Raw genomic sequence first — 19480 nt, 5'->3', positions numbered from 1 at the left:
GAATCTCCCGTTCCACCACATCCCAAAGATGCTCTATTGGATTGAGATCTGGTGACTGTGGAGGCCATTTGAGTACAGTGAAGTCATTGTCATGTTCTAGAAACCAGTCTGAGATGATTCCAGCTTTATGACATGGCGCATTATCCTGCTGAAAGTAGCCATCAGAACTTGGGTACATTGTGGTCATAAAGGGATAGACATGGTCAGCAACAATACTCAGGTAGGCTGTGGCGTTGCAACGATGCTCAATTGGTACCAAGGGGCCCAAAGAATGCCAAGAAAATATTCCCCACACCATGACACCACCACCACCAGCCTGAACCGTTGATACAAGGCAGGATGGATCCATGCTTTCATGTTGTAGACGCAAAATTCTGACCCTACCATCCGAATGTCGCAGCAGAAATCGAGACTCATCAGACCAGGCAACGTTTTTCCAATCTTCTATTGTCCAATTTCGATGAGCTTGTGCAAATTGTAGCCTCAGTTTCCTGTTCTTAGCTGAAAGAAGTGGCACCCGGTGTGGTCTTCTGCTGCTGTAGCCCATCTGCCTCAAAGTTCGACGTACTGTGCGTTCAGAGATGCTCTTCTGCCCACCTTGGTTGTAACTGGTGGTTATTTGAGTCACTGTTGCCCTTCTATCAGCTCGAACCAGTCTGGCCATTCTCCTCTGACCTCTGGCATCAACAAGGCATTTCCGCCCACAGAACTGCCGCTCACTGGATGTTTTTTCTTTTTCGGACCATTCTCTGTAAACCCTAGAGATGGTTGTGCGTGCAAATCCCAGTAGATCAGCAGTTTCTGAAATACTCAGACCAGCCCTTCTGGCACCAACAATCATGCCACGTTCAAAGTCACTCAAATCACCTTTCTTCCCCATACTGATGCTCGGTTTGAACTGCAGGAGATTGTCTTGCCCATGTCTACATGCCTAAATGCACTGAGTTGCCGCCATGTGATTGGCTACTTAGAAATTAAGTGTTAACGAGCAGTTGGACAGGTGTACCTAATAAAGTGGCCTGTGAGTGTATGTGGTGCAAATATGTAGTGTTTTGGTTTGGTGTTATCAGTGTGATGCAGAGTCTGTGACATGATTTAGAGTTTACTCAACAGTTCAACAGTCTGAGGCAGTGGGGAAGAAGATGTTGGGTCTGAATTGAAAGCTGTGAAGCCTCTTCCCAAAAGGCAGCAGGGAGAACAGCCAATGGTGAGGGTGTGAGAGGTCATTGATGACGTTACGAGCTCGGGATACGTAGCACTGGAATTAAAGGCCTTTTATGGACAGAAGAGCTGCCCAGATGATCCTCTCTGCTGTTCTTACCACTTTTCCAGGCTCAGACTGGTAATCTGTGATAGCAGGCATTTGCCCGGTGAGCCGGTCCTAATGTCAGTGTGCGAGGGCCGGGCCTGCTTAAATCATACCGGCCCCAACACTGACTCTCCGGCCGAGCCTCCTACCTGTGACAGTAATAACTTAAGGAGCTCAAGAAGTAATACAATGTTAACTACCTAAATGATGCATGCTTTATATATAGCCCTTTCTTGTCATGCACATCCTTGTGACGGTTGGCATAGGGTGTTATTTTCCATTTCTTCAAACTGTAAATTCCTTGCAACAAACTAAATTATAATAAAACTAAAATGCTTTCGTTAAATCAAACTATGATGTTTCTATTATATTTTGTCAAATTTATGAATATTTTGCAAAGATATGGTGTGCATGACAGGGTTTTGCATCTGTTTACATTATTCCATTTCATCGCCCACATGCCACCTAGACTCGCAGTGAATGCTGACACACCGCTGAGCTTTTATTGATTCATTCTTGAACAACTGCCTGTCCGCATTATTGTTTTATGTTGGTGTTCTTTACAACACTTTAGCTTACATTGTTGACCTGTTATGTGTGAGAGTGTCATGATAGGTTTAACAAATCTGACCCACATGCAGAGAACCCACTCTGCATGGAAAAAGTTTAACAGGTTTATTGAGGTAGTAAAACAGGAGTTGGATCTGGAACTCAGTGAGCTGGTAACCCGGAACTGGAAGTGAGAAGGGAAGTTGAGTGGTCAGTTCAGCTACCGTGGGAATCTTAGATTTTGCAAGAACGGGGCTCACGCTAGAGGGGGGCCTTGTTAGTCCTTGAATCCAGTCTGTGTGGTAAATCCAGAGAATAGTGCACACATTGGAGGGTGGACAGGTTGACCCGGCGGAGTAATGGGGCGGACTGTCGCTCGGATTTCCGATGGGAACTTGAACGGAACATAAGGCGGTTTTCCCCTTCTCAGTGTAACTCGGTTTTTCCTTCCAGGGGAGAGAAGGTCCAGGAAACCATTAACACAGGAAAGCTTCCTGCCGAGGAGCAGAGACCAAAAAAAAACTTGTTAGACTGAGAGAAACAAAGCTAGGTTAGACTCAGCTAAACTCAGCTTGGCTAGAGTACCCAAAACTGGCAAACACTCTGGCGTCAAGTCAGTGACAGCCCACTGCTCAAATACTCCTCCAGATAATGATCCAATAAGCCGCAGGTGTGCAGGGAGGGACAGCAAAGACGGGCACCACCTGGTGGTGGAAAAAAGGACAGACGCAGGCCACACAAACTTGATTCCTAACAGAGTGGCTGTCTGGCTAGCTTCATGCATGTGTGGATGCTACATAGCAGCAGGTGTAGACGGAAAAAAATGCCAGGGGTGAAAATCGTTCCCAGTCTGGGCCTGCTCTCTTCCCGTCTTCTTCGTTTTCACTCTTTCCTTCTTCCATCCCACAAGAATCGCTTCCTGTTTCCCCGCTACCTACAACCCAGACATTTCTCCACAAGGAATTTAGAAACACACGCCATGCACATCGAAATCCCGTAGACCATCAGCAACAGTGACTGAGCAGGAGGTGCATATATGGGAAAGAGAAACAAATACCAGGCTAATCAGCAGATTGGGAGCAGGTGTGTACAGAGGAGGCTAGAAGGGAGCTAAGGAAAAGGAGACTGGCACAAGAGGGAAACAGAGAGCAAACAAGAAATACCTAAGAACTCATAATAACTAGAATAACACAAAATGAAAATAAAACCAATGAAAATTCAACGATAAAACTTAAAAGGAACCAAAACCATGACAAGTTCTAGGGATACATTTCCAGCCAATACCACATGATTTTCTAAGATAGGAGGGACCTTTATCATCCCTCTTAGTGGTGATTTTTCTGAGAATAGAAGATTCCAGATTTCTTCTGTTTTTCTATTTTTTCATCACAAAGGCATTCAGTCAGTAAATGCTACATGTGGTTATTTAATGAGAAACTCATGCATTTGCTTAGCAGAATTTACTACCACTAAAGTTGCATAAATCCCTGCAGCTTGTTTCTGTTTTGAGGTTACTTCCATTGAGGCATCTATAACCTCCAGAGGATGGCATCCAGAAGCCATCTGGGATGCCGGTCTGGATTCCCTCCAATGCATAGGGGCAGCACCTCTCCAACCACACTCAGGATGCTCATATCTCCCACTCTTTTTATCACTATCTCACCAGACCGTTGAATGCCCGTGAACATTGAATAAGTAAAAAAGCTGATTGGATATTATTGACAGAAGGACGTCTGGTAAAACTGCTCACCAAGATTTGAGGTTAGCTGTACATATGCTGAAGGTAATTCAATCCAATTCATTTCAGTTTATTTCTATAGATCCATGTCATCTCAGGTCACTTTACAGAGACAATTCAACCAGACCATCCACTCAGATTAAAGGTTCAATGGTTTCTATAGGTAAACCAGCTGATTGCATCCGGTCATTGACTTTACAGGATTCACAGAGACAAGAAATACTTTTTTTGCTTTTGTTGTTGCCTGTTCAGCAATCCCTCGCACCAAACATGCAGCGACAGTGGAAATGAAAAAACACCCTCTGTTGAGGCCGACTGGGGTTCAAGGAGACAGAAGCAGATATGGAAAAGAAACATGGAAGCTCTGATCTGTAAATACTTTCTGTTAGTAAAGCTAATGGTGAACTAGCTCCACAGGTGGCTCTGTCTGGGAAAGAAACAGCTAAACAGACGATCTTTGAGCCAGTTTTCATGTGGAAGGGATGAAAAACAGAACATCCAGTTAGTCATAGAGCACTATCATCTATAATCTAAGTTAATGATGGCAGCAGTACAGGTCTTATTTCTCTCCAGGATGGAGTCACAACCACACAAGAAAATGATCAGATGAATAATAATGTTAGAGAGTGAAAGAACAAATCCTGCAGAATGAGAGAATTGAGATGGAATGAAGAAGAATGATAAAAAGGGGTCCCTATGTCCTCCAGCAATCTAAGCCTATAGCAGCATAACTTTAGAGATAGCTCAGGATAACCTGAGCCACTTTAAAATAAGCTTTATCAAAAAGGAAAGTTTTAAGCCTTGCCTTAAGAGTATACAGGCTGTCTGCCTCATTGATTAAAACTGGTAGTTGGTTCTACAGGAGAGGAGCCTGATAACTAAAAGATCTGCCTTCCATTCTACTTTTAGAAATTCTAGGAACCACTAGTAAACCTGCAGATTGAGAGCGAAGTGCTCTGTTAGGAACATAAGGAACAATCAGATCTCTGATATCAGATGAAGCTTGGCCATTTAAGGCTTTATATGTGAGAAATAGGACATACAGGTGCTGGTCATAAAATTAGAATATCATGAAAAAGTAGATTGATTTCAGTAATTCCATTTAAAAAGTGAAACTTGTATATTATATTCATACATTACATACAAACTCATATATTTCAGATGTTTATTTTGTTTAATTTTGATGATTACAAATGACAACAAATGAAAATCTCAAATTCATCATATCAGAAAATTAGAATATTACTGAAGACCAATAAAAACAAAGGATTTATAGAAATGTTGGCCAACTGAAAAGTATGAACATGAAAAGTATGAGCATGTACAGCACTCAGTATTTAGTTGGGCCTCCTTTGGCCTGTATTACTGCAGCAATGCGGCGTGGCATGGAGTCGATCAGTCTGTGGCACTGCTCAGGTGTTATGATAGCCCAGGTTGCTCTAATAGTGGCTTTTAGCTCTTCTGAATTGTTGGGTCTGGTGTATTGCATCTTCTTCTTCACAATACCCCATAGATTTTCTATGGGGTTAAGGTCAGGAGAGTTTGCTGGCCAATTAAGAACAGGGATACCATGGTCCTTCAACCAGGTACTGGTAGCTTTGGCACTGTGTGCAGGTGCCAAGTCCTGTTGGAAAATGAAATCTGCATCTCCAAAAAGTTGGTCAGCTGCAGGAAGCATGAAGTGCTCTAAAACTTCCTGGTATGTGGCTGCGTTGACCCTGGACCTCAGAAAACACAATGGACCAACACCAGCAGATGACATGGCACCCCAAACCATCACTGACTGTGGAAACTTTACACTGGACTTCAAGCAACGTGGATGAAGTGCCTCTCTTCTTTTCCTCCAGACTCTGGGACCTTGATTTCCAAAGGAAATGCAAAATTTACTTTCATCAGAGAACATGACTTTGGACCACTCACCAGCAGTCCAGTCCTGTTTCTCTTTAGCCCAGGCAAGACGCTTCTGATGCTGTCTGTGGTTCAAGAGTGGCTTGACACAAGGAATGCGACAGCAGAAACCCATGTCTTTCATACGTCTGTGTGTGGTGGTTCTTGAAGCACTCACTCCAGCTGCAGTCCACTCTTTGTGAATCTCCCCCACATTTTTGAAGGGGTTTTGTTTCACAATCCTCTCCAGGGTGCGGTTATCTCTCTTGCTTGTACACTTTTTTCGACCACATCTTTTCCTTCCCTTCGCCTCTCTATTAATGTGCTTGGACACTGAGCTCTGTGAACAGCCAGCCTCTTTAGCGATGACCTTTTGTGTCTTGCCCTCCTTGTGCAAGGTGTCGATGGTCGTCTTTTGGACAACTGTCAAGTCAGCAGTCTTCCCCATGATTGTGTAGCCTATAGAACTAGACTGAAAGACCATTTAAAGGCTTTTGCAGGTGGTTTGAGTTAATTAGCTGATTAGAGTGTGGCACCAGGGGCCATCAATTTTGAACCTTTTCACAATATTCTAATTTTCTGATATGATGAATTTGAGATTTTCATTTGTTGTCATTTGTAATCATCAAAATTAAACAAAATAAACATCTGAAATATATGAGTTTGTATGTAATGTATGAATATAATATACAAGTTTCACTTTTTAAATGGAATTACTGAAATCAATCTACTTTTTCATGATATTCTAATTTTATGACCAGCACCTGTATATGATCTGTTTTTAATTTTCATCAGAACTCTGGCTGCAGCATTTTGGATCAGCTGAAGGCTTTTAATTACAGTTTGTGGACTTCCTGATAGTAAAGAATTGTCCAGTCGGAGTAGAGGAGATCCAGACACCCGGCCTTAGTCTCCATTAACATTCCTTTCAGATGCTCCCACTGAGGTGGAAAATCCAGTTTTTATTGCTTTAGCTCTTTTCTTTCTCCGATTCCCACTTAATAACACCTGTTTGAACTGGTATACTGCTCCAGTCATCTCCAGTTATAAGCCTTAGCTGCACTTTCCTCAGGGGTCCCCCAGGGGTCCAATCTTGGTCCTCTCCTGTTCACCCTCTATTTGTTGCTAATTGGGGCTATTTTAAGGAAACAATATGTAATTTCATTGGCCTCCTAATGACTGCCAAATCTACTTTCCTCTGAAACACAATGGTTCTGTTCAACATCTAACCTGAAAAAGGAATGTCCACACCTTTCTTGCAGCGCCCCCCTTTGGTTCACCAGAAATATTTCTGTCCCCCAACCTTTTTTAACTTTGACCACAGAAAAGTCATGCAGCTCCTCAATTTAGCTACATGTCTCTTCACCTGTTTGTTTCTCATTTACCTAAAAACTCTTGTATGGAGGGCGAAAGGGGACAAAATTAAAAATAACATATTTTATAAAAAAGTGTTTGATGCATAATGAAATAAATAAATGTACCAAAAGATGATGAAATATAAAAATAAATAACATGTACAATTAAATAGTTAAATGTACTATTAATTTATTTGAAACATCATTAAACAATTAAAAATGTCAATTAGAATATTACAGACTCCTCCATAGAGGGCTGGTGAAGCTTTAGCATTTTATTAATGTTTTACACTTGATTTACAGCTCTGTCTGGTTACAACATATTTCTGTAAGTCATAATATTATGATACGTATGTGATGCAAAGCATTTCCAAATCTAAACTGGATTTGGAGCCAAGAGAGGAAGCGTGGGTGGAAAATAGAACCAGGGGTGGGGCTGATAAGCTACGCTCACAGCTCTGTTAATGTATTAAAAAAAAGACTTGACATCCTATCAAAAGGACTAAAGTATCATGTTTATTGAAGACCTGATGAGAGAAGATGGACACACATATATATATATATATATATATATATATATATATATATATATATATATATATATATATATATATATATATATATATATATATATAAATGTGTGTATAAACACATATCTTTGGTCTTTATACAAACACAAGGTGACATCAGAGCGGTTTTCCCCATCTTGTCGTTTTCTCTTTTGCTTTCTAACCAAGCATTTTGCAGAATCCTAAATAAGAAAGGAGGGATGATTTCGACATCAGCAGTCTTTCCTGTTCGCTGACCGATTGTTTCAGGGTCCAGGAATGTGGAAATAACTTCACCCGAAGCTGACATGTGAGGAGGAGGAGGGGAGGTCTGGGAAAATGAGTCTGAGGAGAGCTAATATGTCAGGAGCAGGGAGGCCTCGGGGAGGGGACCCTGCAGCCTGTCTCAGAAATGGCACTGAAGCCAAGACGGTTTCACACAAAACCCCACTCAGGGTTTTCTGGTGTAATGTGGAGAGAGTTAAACTGACAATCCTCTTCCCTCACAGAGGTCATGGCCTCTTTTCTTTATAAACTTAGTGTTGAATATCTATAATTTTCTTCTCCTACTCATTCATTTCTGTGCCCTTCTAATCCCCCTCAGAGCTGTGCTGGGAGGGAGCCTAACCCAGAAGAAAACTAACTCCACCCTGAGGAGCTCACAGACCCATCACTGGGCCAACACAATGACACAAAACACAAATAACTATGTGAGTTCACTCTCTAATCTAAGGAAAATATCCAGTCTCTGAGTAGAAACGAATGTTTCTGGACCGGAGGAGGGATTTAAAGACTGTTAATGAATAGTTTGATTTCACACTCTAATGTCAGATTAAGAAAACCTGAAGGATTACAAATGATTTAACTCTGGAACACCAGCAGAACCAACTGGTCCAACGAGACGCAGTCCTTTCCCCTAACCCTAATAACTGCTTACTGCAGCAACGACTGGCATGAAGTCGTTATGATAACCAGCAATCAGTTCATTACATCACTGTGAAACGTTTTTGGCTCCTCTGTTGTTCTAAAGTCACTTTAATTTATCAACATCGGAAGCTTTTTTCAAACATCATCACCTTGTTTAAGGTCTAAATCTGGGGTGTTCAACATTTTCCAGGCTAAGGACCTTCAAACTGATGGCAAGATGGAGCAGGGACCCCCTAATATATATATTGTATGAAATCGTGTTCTATCAAACTGGTCCTATAGTCACTCTATTACAGATGGAGTACTGTAATGAAAGTAATTTCTCCCTGGGATTATTAAAGTATTTCTGATTCTGATTCCTGATTGATGGGAAAGGTGTTATGAATTAGTTTTAGGTATAAATAATGATCTGTTGATATTCCTTGCTGAGCGGACTTGTCCTTTAACAGAGGTATTGAAACAGTGCCATGTGAGAAATCTTGGGCCAAAGGGAAGGCAGGCATGGGGCCCCCTGAAATGAGAATGAAACACATTAAACAGGTCAGTTGTAGACATCTTCAAGGATTATTTGTCTGACTGTTTATCCAGCTCTCTCTGTCCCTTTTTCATGTTTTCTGTCTACCTTTTTTTTTTATTTCTGGTGCTTTGCATTGTCTTCCTCTCCTGTGTTTTCTTCCTGTCTTTTTTTTTTTACTTTCCCCTTTTTTCTCCCTTCCACACATCTTCCTGCCCCTTTTCTTGTTTTCTTCCTCCATGCTTTCTCATATTCCTTTTATCTTCTCCATTTTTCCCTGAAATTGTACTTTGCGAGTCTTTCTCTCAGCTAATTTTATAATGAGAAAATCCATATTGACTGACCTAAGACTTTCCTTAGAGAGAAAACTTTTAATTAATCTGACTGTATGATCTGGTGTGAACTGTAAAGTGCCTTGTGATGAATGTGTTGTGAATTGGCATTATAGAAATAAACGGAATTGAATTGAATCCAAAACACCCCCAATGCCCAATGTCCTTCTGGATACCCCCGACCCCCCCAAAAAAACTCATAGATGATTGATTTCTTGCCATCTGCAGCAAAAATAAATGCAATTTTGAGCTTACTTCATGATTTTCTGTCTTCAATAGGATAAAGAAATAATAAAAAAATACTGGGTAAGAATGTCCTGCAGTAAAGAAGCTGGTCACTCGTAGGAAGCATCTTCCTCTCTTCCTCTTCTTCTTCTTTGCTCTCCTCTGGTCTTGTTTCTTTGCTCCGTTTGTTTTCATTCATTGTTCTGCTGCCTTCCTGGATCCTTCTTGCGATGCTCAGTAGGATGGACCGATCCAGCGCAGTGCCAGAGACGCACATAATACAGCAAGCATTAGGACATTTCAATGAAGGAGTGCTATCAAAGTCATAACCAATGTATGGGGCCCTTGTGGAAACAAGGGCAGAAATGGTTATTCAGGGCGTGTTTTGGTGGCGCAGAGGTTAGTGCTTACAACCCATGTATGGAGGCTTTAGTCCTCTCAGAATCCTAAGCTTAATTCCAAATTCTGAGATTAAAGTCCAGATTCTGAGGTTAATGTCAGAATTCTGAGAAAAAAAAATCTGAATTCTGACTTTTTCCCCACATTAAACTGAAATAAAAATTATATATCAGTTAACTTTTTATTTTTTCAGAGGCCCTAATCCTCTTCCATAGTCCAGGGCTTGTTGTGTGCAGTTTTAGCTTTCTCTGGTCTAAACCACACTCATACATAGAGGATGTGCAGGTAAATTCTGCCGAACGCTCATGGAGTTACTTGAAGCAGTCTCTCCCTCTAACATACCCCCATTCCTGTCAGCCTAATGTCCATAAAACAAGCCACTAGAGCTGTAAAAACTAAAAAAAGAAATCGATTATTAAAATAATCAACTGATTTGGTCATAATAATAATAATTTGATTTCCTCGAGTACACAGACTCTAAAACAGGCTAATTGCTGAAAAGCAACCTGCAATTAGCTTTTATTCAAACTTTTTAAATTTGTATTATTTTGGCTGTTAAAAAAGTCACTATTTTTCCATTTAGGATTGTAAATCTTCATTTTGAAGATATCAATACATATATATGTACGTGTATTTAAATGTGCAATAAATTTGTTTCCTTCATTTCAAATATTTATAAATGTTGATTTGGTAAATGTGTTTCTATTTTATTAGTTAATAAAAAAATAATCAACAGATTAATTGATTCTTAAAAGAATTGTAGGAAAAAGTGGGAAACCCGCCATTAAGGCGAACCTGGGCGCAGAGGACCCTCCCTAACCTAACGACTGTCGCTAAGTTAGCAGCCGTCCTGCTTCTGTTTGATGAAGGATCCACAGCTGAACTGTTAGCTTCTATGAACAGAGGAGTAAGGCAGCTCCTTTTAACCAACATTTACTGGACAGATTGTTGTGAAAAGACGATATTATAGGTTCAATAAACTGAAACATTTCTGATGAAGCAGTTAAAATGTAACACAGCACTGTGTTTGTCCTCTTCACTGCTGCGTGAGCAGGAACGGTTTTCATTAGGAAGGAAGGGAGGAATTTGGAGCATCTGGGTCCAATACAGTCAGCTATTAATCACACAAGCAGACAGCGAGAAACTCTAGGTGGAGATAAAGCAGCAGAACACAGAGGGAGGGGGGCAAACAGATTGACTCGTTGGTTCTGAGACCAAAATTCAATGACCCAGCGGAAGTTTACTCTTCCCAGAACAGACCCGGTCTGGACCCTGGTCTGGTCTGACCCTGAGCCGGAGGCTGATAGGAGGATCGTCCCAGAGAGGCCAGAAGCTCGTCTTCACATACTGAAAGTATCATCCTGCGGTTTCTCTGAGTGATAAGAGTTGCACAACGTGGTGAGAAGTTCAGAAGCTGTTTCAGTTTTTGCATTACGGCCTTGGAGTTTAGAAAGTGTTGCATACGATGATTTTCTGCTGACACTGACTTCAGGAGCTCCCTGAGGAACAGAAATATGTTTGATAGAAGGACGTTTGACACCATCATAACAAGTTAAAAGTCAGCCTTCCATGGGTTTCAAGCTGCCTTCTGCAGAGATCCTGGTTTCCATCAAATATCAGTCAAAATATCCACTGATTCTGAACCAAACATGCAGATAAAAACAGAAGTTCCTCCATGTTTTGGCGCTTAGAATGAACACAAACAAGAGCAGAAGTTCAGAGTCCTGATCTAAAGGTTTGCAGGGTGTGTAGCTTCAAAGGCATTCCTGACACAGGATGCATCTCTGAAGCCTCAGAGAAAAAAAAAAACGGTTTATTTATCAGATCAGGCCAGAAGCTGTAGCATTAAAACCAGCTGGAAGCTGCAGGTGCAAGAATGTGCATAAGTCCTTGGCCAGACTTTATGTATGTTGGGACTAGTTATACATATTCTGCATCATTTCTTTATGCTTTCAGGCGATGTTTTTTTTCTCTTTATTTCCCGTTTTCTTCTATGCCTTTTGTTTCCCTTTGGCTGGTAACAAGCCTCCAGCAGAAGGCGGCGGACACGCATCCTGGTTTGTGCTAAAAGGGAAGCAGGGTCATTGAGAACTCATGTATATCAATTGAATTCAGTTTTTTTCTATTGCGCCAATTCACAACACATGTCATTTCAAGGCACTTTACTGTTCACCAGATCATCCAGTCAATTTGATTCCATGTTTTATATAAAACGAAAACCAGTTGATTGCATCGACTCATTGACTTGAATGCAATCTCTCACATTAAGCATGTTTGAAGCAACAGTGGAGAGGAAAAACTCCCTTTTAACAGGAAGAAACCTCAAGCAGAACCAGGCTCAGTGTGAGCGGCCATCTGCTGAGGCCGACTGGGGTTCAAGGAGACAAAAGCAGAGATAGATAAGGCAACTGCATTCTTCTTCGTCTCTACTTTAGGGGATATGTGTAGAGCGCCCCCTACATGTTTGGTGGGAGACAGTTCAAAAACGTGGCCCCATCCAGGAAACACACAGCCAGGCAAACAAGCTCTGAGCCAGCTCCCATGTCGGAGGATGAAGAGAGCACATCCAGCCCGTCACAGTCAGAGAAACAGGACTACACTGAAAAACAGGCTGATCTCCAACATCTATAAACAAAGGTGTTGATGGCAGCAGCACAGCTGATATTTCTCTCCAGGATGGAGTCACAGCCAAACAGGAACAGACCAGATGAAGCTACTATGAGGAAAAGCAGAGAGAGCAGAACGTTAGAGATTGAACTAACAGATTCTGCAGAGCGGGAGAATAGAGATAGAATGAAGCATTATGAGAAAAAGGGGTCCCATATCCTCCAGCAGTCTAAGCCTATAGCAGCATAACTATAGAGATAGCTTAGGATAACCTGAGCCACTCTAACTATAAGCTTTATCAAAAAGGAAAGTTTTAAGCCTAGCCTTAAAAGTAGACAGGGTGTCTGCCTCACGGACTAAAACTGGTAGTTGGTTCCACAGGAGAGGAGCCTGATAACTAAAAGATCTGCCTCCCATACCATATTTTATGCATTTTACATTTTGTATTTTATTTTTCAGGTTTTATTTAATCAAAAAAATATATATATTTTACAGATTCAATATTTTCTTTTTTTTTTTTGCATTTTGTGTTTGGAGTTTATTTAACTCAGATGGAGTTTTATGAATTTCATTCTTTGCTATTTGTGTTTTCCTGATGACCTTTTAACTTCTGGGGGCGGGAGCAAAGACATGTTTCTATTGATCTGCATGGATGCTATTCTATTGCTCAATGTGTGCTTTTGTCTTATTTCATTTTCAAATCTCTGTTATGTATGTAATTAACATAATAACTGTATATCCTGACAGAGGAACTGTCCTAATTAGATAAACTGCTTGGGAAAACATTAGTTTTGACACATAACAGGCAGCTATCACAAGGGTTTAACAGACTTTCATTATCAATAAAAATAGTCCTAACACATTCAAAGCCAGATAAAGCTAACAGATGAAGTTAGCTAAACCCTTTATAGGGCACTCAGTGAAATACTTTAAAAATCCAACCTTCAAGCCAACAGTACTATTGGAATCCAGGACAAGATCTTATTACCTTTGTAACATAAAAAAATATGGATATTTTGATGGCAAACATTTATGTCAATGCAATTACAAGAAACGCCAACTTGCCCGAATATTTTAAGAAAAACAACAAAAGTGATTCTTTAAGAAATTCATTAAAAACACCCTGAGAGTGAAAAACACACTTTTTCGGTCCAACATAACCTTAGAGGCATTGATGCTGATACTGGTCTTGACATTTTTTTAGTTTATAAACGTAAATATAATTGTTAACTAGGCTTATTAACTTTGACTTTACTTTTTGACTTTTCAATTAGCTTTTTTCTTGACTTGTAACTTTTTTCCCCAATTTAATTAAGTAGGTAATATATCATTCAATCTTTGCTGAATGCTGGATATAGATCAATTGCTTGTAGACCTCACTGAGGGAGGGGGGAGACTCCATTTGTAAGGGGTATGCAAGTGATCAAACACAGTAACTTGCCCTATAAGGGGCTAACCAAGCTAACCTACTACACCCTGAGAATTGTTGACGAGGAGTGATTCCAGAAATAGTACCTACTGAAAATGGCGCTGATTCACCCTCTCTGGTAATGTATGAATCAGTGAATGATTCTTTATGGGCTGTGATGGTTTACTCACTCAGTGTATGAATCAGTGGGTGATTCGCTCACAGTGTGACAGTTAGGAGGGATTCATTGCGTTAAATCCCTTGTTCGCCCAAAGTAGCTATTGTGGCACCCGAGAGGTGCGATCATCTTAAAAAAAAACATAAAACCAAACAGACTGCGGCGATTGTGAGCAGAGCTTTAAAAAGTTTAATCGATTAAAGTCCAATAAAAAAAAAAATAAGATAAGTTAAAAGGAAAAACATTAAAAAGAAAGATAAAAATACAGACGATGAAAAGCAGCAGAGTCAATGGGCCAGTCTGTTAAAAGATGAGCACTTGGCGGGTATAATGGAGGGCACCGTCCACCCCAGCGCTGGATCCTCGTTCCGGCACGCTGTGCGTGTGGGCCTCTCCAGCATAGCTGGCCTGCGAGGTCAGCTTCAACACGCGCCTCTCGCCAGCGTGCCTCTGCGCCTCGCTCCATGACGGGCCTCTGCACCTCGCTCCGGCGTGCGTCTCTGCGCCTCGCTCCATGACGGGCCTCTGCACCTCGCTCCGGCGTGCGTCTCTGCACCTCGCTCCGGCGTGCGTCTCTGCACCTCGCTCCGGCGTGCGTCTCTGCACCTCGCTCCGGCCTGCGTCTCTGCACCTCGCTCCGGCGTGCGTCTCTGCACCTCGCTCCAGCGGGCCTCCGGCCGTCAGTCCCCAAACCTCTCCTGCTGCTTCTCTCTCACCCGCTCCGTCCGGCTCCCTCCAAGATCGGCCTTCCCACGTCCGGTCTGTCTCTCCAACCAAACAGCTGCCTTTTTAATCAGCGTCCCAGTCGCACGCTGTTTGGTTGATGGGGAACACCTGTGCCGTTGCTGTGGGCGTGTCCAGGTGTGAGTGGTAATGTGGCCTCCAAACAAAATCCAAAAAAAAAAACATGCAACACACAAAATTGAAAACAAGCAAACAAGTTCAAAAATAAACATCAAAAATTAGAAAACATGCAACAACTTAACAAAAAGGCCACATTACCACACTATCAGAAGCTGATTGAGTCCCACTCCCACAGACTGCCACTCTGGGTCTCTGAGCAAAGACCCTTAACTCCACACTGCCCCACGATGGCAGCCCACCGCTCCCCAAGAGGATGGGTTCAATTCAGTTTATTTCTATAGCACCAATTCACAACACATGTCATCTCAAGGCACTTTACAGTTCATCCAGATCATACAGTCAGATTGATTAAACTTTTTATCTGCTGGAGGTTTATTCCTGTTAAAAGGGAGTTTTTCCTCTCCCCTGTCACTACAAGCATGCCTAGTGTGATGGATTCCCTTTGAGGCAATGAGTCAATGCAATAAACTGGTTCCCTAAGATATAAAACTTTGAATCAATTTGACTGGATGATCTGGTTAAATTGTAACATGTTTTGAGGTGACGTGTTGTGAATTGGCGCTATGTAAATAATATGATAATAAAATGACTTTGTAAACAAATCGTTCTAATGTTCTGGTTCTAGTGATTCAATTCAGTCAAAGTAATAGTTTTTTTTTCATCATTATCTCAGGTTTCTTTCTTTTTTTAAGTTATACTTATTCAACCTGGTTATAAGCAGTAGCATGAAATGCATATAGTTTTAGTTTCCTTCCTGGTCTGAAACAAAAAGCTGCAGCATTAATGAAGCCTGGCTGTATATCAGGGTAATGGTGTCACTTAGCTAAGAAAACATCAAGAGTTTCCTGGACTTCTGGAGAATTTGGGGAGAGTGGTTTTCCTGCTAAAGAACAGGAGGTTTCCATCTGGGAAGGTCCATTAATGGTCAGAACTGTAACAATCCAAAGGTTGGAAAACTGGACAAAATCCCTGTTGGTTGGGTTTATTTTCTCCTCTGCTCAGCAAAAATAAACATGCCTTGCATGTTTACTCTCAGCTCTAGAGGAGCAGATTAATGGAGCTGTGATATGCTCAGGGGACAGAAAAACTCTGGGATTCAGACATGACGTCTGCTGTATAATAAAATGTTTGTATGTTGCACCTCCTAGTGGAAATGCTTGGTACTGCTTCTCTGACTGAAGGGTGCACATTTTAACTAAACCTTTGAACAATAGTACCAGTTCAGTCCTACAGTATGGAAGAGGATTAGGGCCACTGAAAAAAATAAATAAAAGTTATGATGTTTCTTAAAAAGGATTTCAATTTGATATGGGAAAAAGTCAGAATTCTGACTTTAATCTCAGAATTCAGACATCTAACAAACATGTTAGCATCAAGCTGTAGCCATGTCTGTATTAGAGACTAAACTAGCTCTCCTGTTTTAATCACCTTCTGCTCTTCCATTAAAGAAATAGCATCACCAGGGACCCCTCTGTCATTTTCCACCAATGTATTCCTGACCCTCCCAAACAACTCACACCTTTGTCAGTGAAGCTGAGTTCTTAATGTAGATGGTGCCCATCTACATTAAGATCCACAATTCTGAGATTGAAGTCAGAAATCTGAGGGGAAAAAAGTCTGAATTCTGAGAATAAAGTCAGAATTCTGAGATTAGAGTCAGAATTCTGACTTTTTCCCATATTAAACTGAAACAAAGTTTAAAATTCATTTATTTTTTTTATTTTTTCAGTGGCCCTAATCATCTTCCGTACTCCAGGGCTTGTTATCTACTGTTTTAGATGTGTCTCTGATCCAAAACACTCATATGAAGAGGATGTGCAGGTGAGTTCTGCAGATTGCTCATGGAGTTACCTGAAGCAGAGAACGAGCCTCTCAGCTGCAAATTAAAATCTGAGCTTAGGTGACTCATTCATTTTAGTGTCAAACTGTCTCCTTTGAATTATTGACGTAAAACACACAGAGGTGCGCATAGAATCCAAAAATCCACATTTGTTTTAGTCAGTTAAATGTAAAAAGTGTTCATATGAGAAATTACTTAGTATTAGTATTAGGTAAAGAGGCTACTTCAGTAATTAATATTTGTTGGTTCCTAATGTATAAATAAATAAAAGCAGACAGACTTTTATGGGAATATTCTGTTACTTTAAAGTCGACTCAAATGCATAAAGAATAAAAATAAATGTAATGAATATAAAAAGAACAAATTCATGCAGAACTAATACTTTTTTTCCACATAAAACTTAGAAAACCAATCCTGACATTGAGAACTGTATCCAGTAGTAGCCATTCTAAATTTCCCCACTTTCCTCGATGGGCCTTTTTCTGTCCTCTGTGAGTCAGAGTAGTCATAGATTATACTTAAGTAGAAGTAGCAAACCTTTACAGGGATATTACTGAAGTAAAGGTAAGAAGTACAGCCCAGCAAACTACTCCTAAAAGTACTATTTTTTTTTTCTGCTGCTCTTCTCCCTATGGTGGCGCCTGTTTCCGGATACTCCTGTTTGCCTGCCCCCTTCTACAGTGAGGTGTCTGGGGTTCTCCTACTGGGACTGTAGACACCCTCAGACCCAGAAGGATAGTGTAGGTACAAGAGAAGCCATTCAAAATTTCCCCACTCTCCTTGGCTGGTCTCCTACAATTCCTTTTTAAACATCAATCTTTGTACTAAAATATTCTTTCCGCCATGATTTGTGGACATTTAGATCTAAAGAGAAGCATCATCTCCGAGTAAAACAAATGCTCGTCCAGGAGAAGGCCAGTGGCTGGAAGTTGGAGGGGATTTTGCTGGGAGTGGGCTGCCATTTAGCTGGCGTTTGACTGGGAACGACCATTTTGAATGTGTGCTACAGTATGAGGAGTGTAAGAATATGTTTAGTGTCTGCCTCTGTGTCCCATGTCCGTATGAATGTCCCTTTGGGGGTCAGGCTCTGGGTGCTTCCATATGCCCTTCTCTGACTTAAACAACTTTTATTGTCAGTTTGTATACACAGTGTGTATATAAAAGGAAATTTTGCTTTGTACACCTCTCATGACATTTCCATTTCATAGAAGTGCAGCAGTGATCACATGTAAACAGTGTGGTAGTCTGGCCACACCCAGTTGTCCAACCCTGAAGGCCGCACCCACCAGTCCCTCTGGCGGGTGCAGCCATCCCTAAGTCTGCCCTCTTTGTGTCCCAGTGATCTGGGGTTCCTCTTGATATCTGGGGCTCGAGCTGCCTCTCTATCAGTCCTGTAGGGTGAGTCTGGGGCAACCCACACCTGCTATTGTGCATATTTTCCTTCTGAAGAAGTTTTTTGAATCCTTTATACCCGTTCATGCTCATACATAGAGCAGAGGAGTTGGTTCGAGGTGTTCAGGGACACACTAATACTCAATACTAAACTGCAGATATATTCCACCCTGAATAATAATGTGTAACCACCATAGGTTTTGACTTCGATAAACATGGAAATCTAAGGGATTCCCATTGCCCTTGACACAGTGGTTATCCCTTAGACCCACTGCTCTCCTTAGTTCTTATCCCCTCTTTCTTTGTCATCTCCCTTTCCTTCACTGTTGTACAGGAATTTATTCTCTAAATAATTTTCTATAAAGTTTAATGTACAAGTAAAGGTCTGCTTTTAAAAGCAAAGCCGTTGGGCTGTTATCAAGCTCTGGGATATCTACTCCCAGAGTTTTATTTGCAAAACATAACAAAACAAACAAAAGAAAATGCAAGATTAAACTCACAATATTACCAGAACAAACTTGCAACAGAAAAGGCTGCAGTCTGGTTAATCTTGGTTGAATGTTTTTTTTTTTTAAATGAAAATAAATTTTTTGTCTGATATTACTATTCTAATATTATTACAACTACATTTTCAAGATGATGTGACCTTATTCCCGTTACTAAATAAATATGGCCTTATACTAGGATTATATACTCCGCCGTAGATCCCTGGGATACTTGGAGGATGAAAATATACAATGAAATACAAAAAAAAAAAAAAAAGAAACAAATAAATGTCCCGCGAATTAAGTAAACCTAATATTTATTTATCAAAGATATAATTAAAGTATCAATTGTTGTAACAGTGGTGTAGAATGCAGGAGGGTTGCCGGTTCAAACCCCTGCGGTTGACCTGTTGTTCTGTCCTTAACCCTCATTGCCTACTGATGGTCGTCAGTGTGCCCCAGAGCAGCGGTGGATGCTCTTAACTGACCGCCATCAGTGTGGGAATGAAGCAATGCAGAGTAAAACCTTCCAGGATTTCCTGACATGAACAGGTATTTTATAAGTACATTAAAATAGACAATTAAATGTTTAATGAGTTTATAATAAATAAATAGATTTGAACATGTTACAGATTCATTTTTATTGTGTATCCTCAGACCATGAGACTGTGGAAATAAAATCAATCTGGAAAACCTGAGCCTTTTTTCCTTAAGTGAATTTTTCCTCTATTTGAGCAGGTAAGACAATGTGCCAATGGAATAAGACAATTTATGTTTAACATACCGGTAAGTAAAAAAAAACCTTTGAAAGTGCATTATATTAAATGATCTTATTTGAGGCACTAAAATATTCAGTCCATTGGAGGATCTGAATTCAATTTTAGATCAGCTTTGAAATGTGGAAATGAAGACCAGACCAATCC

At 40.8% G+C, this 19480-nt stretch overlaps 1 protein-coding gene across 1 annotated transcript in view; it reads right to left on the bottom strand.

The window, feature by feature from the left end:
* Positions 1-1363, bottom strand: part of pkp3b (plakophilin 3b) — a 51699-nt gene extending 50336 nt beyond the window's left edge. Inside the window, exon 1 of the mRNA XM_038270829.1 lies at positions 1322-1363. Within this exon, the coding sequence (XP_038126757.1) occupies positions 1322-1363 (42 nt within the window). The remainder of the gene's footprint in view (positions 1-1321) is intronic.
* Between the last annotated feature and the right edge of the window lie 18117 nt (positions 1364-19480).

This window comes from Cyprinodon tularosa, unplaced genomic scaffold (assembly GCF_016077235.1).
Source record: "Cyprinodon tularosa strain WSP-4 unplaced genomic scaffold, ASM1607723v1 ctg78, whole genome shotgun sequence".
NCBI lineage: Eukaryota > Metazoa > Chordata > Actinopteri > Cyprinodontiformes > Cyprinodontidae > Cyprinodon > Cyprinodon tularosa.
This window is presented reverse-complemented; position numbering and strand designations above follow the sequence as displayed.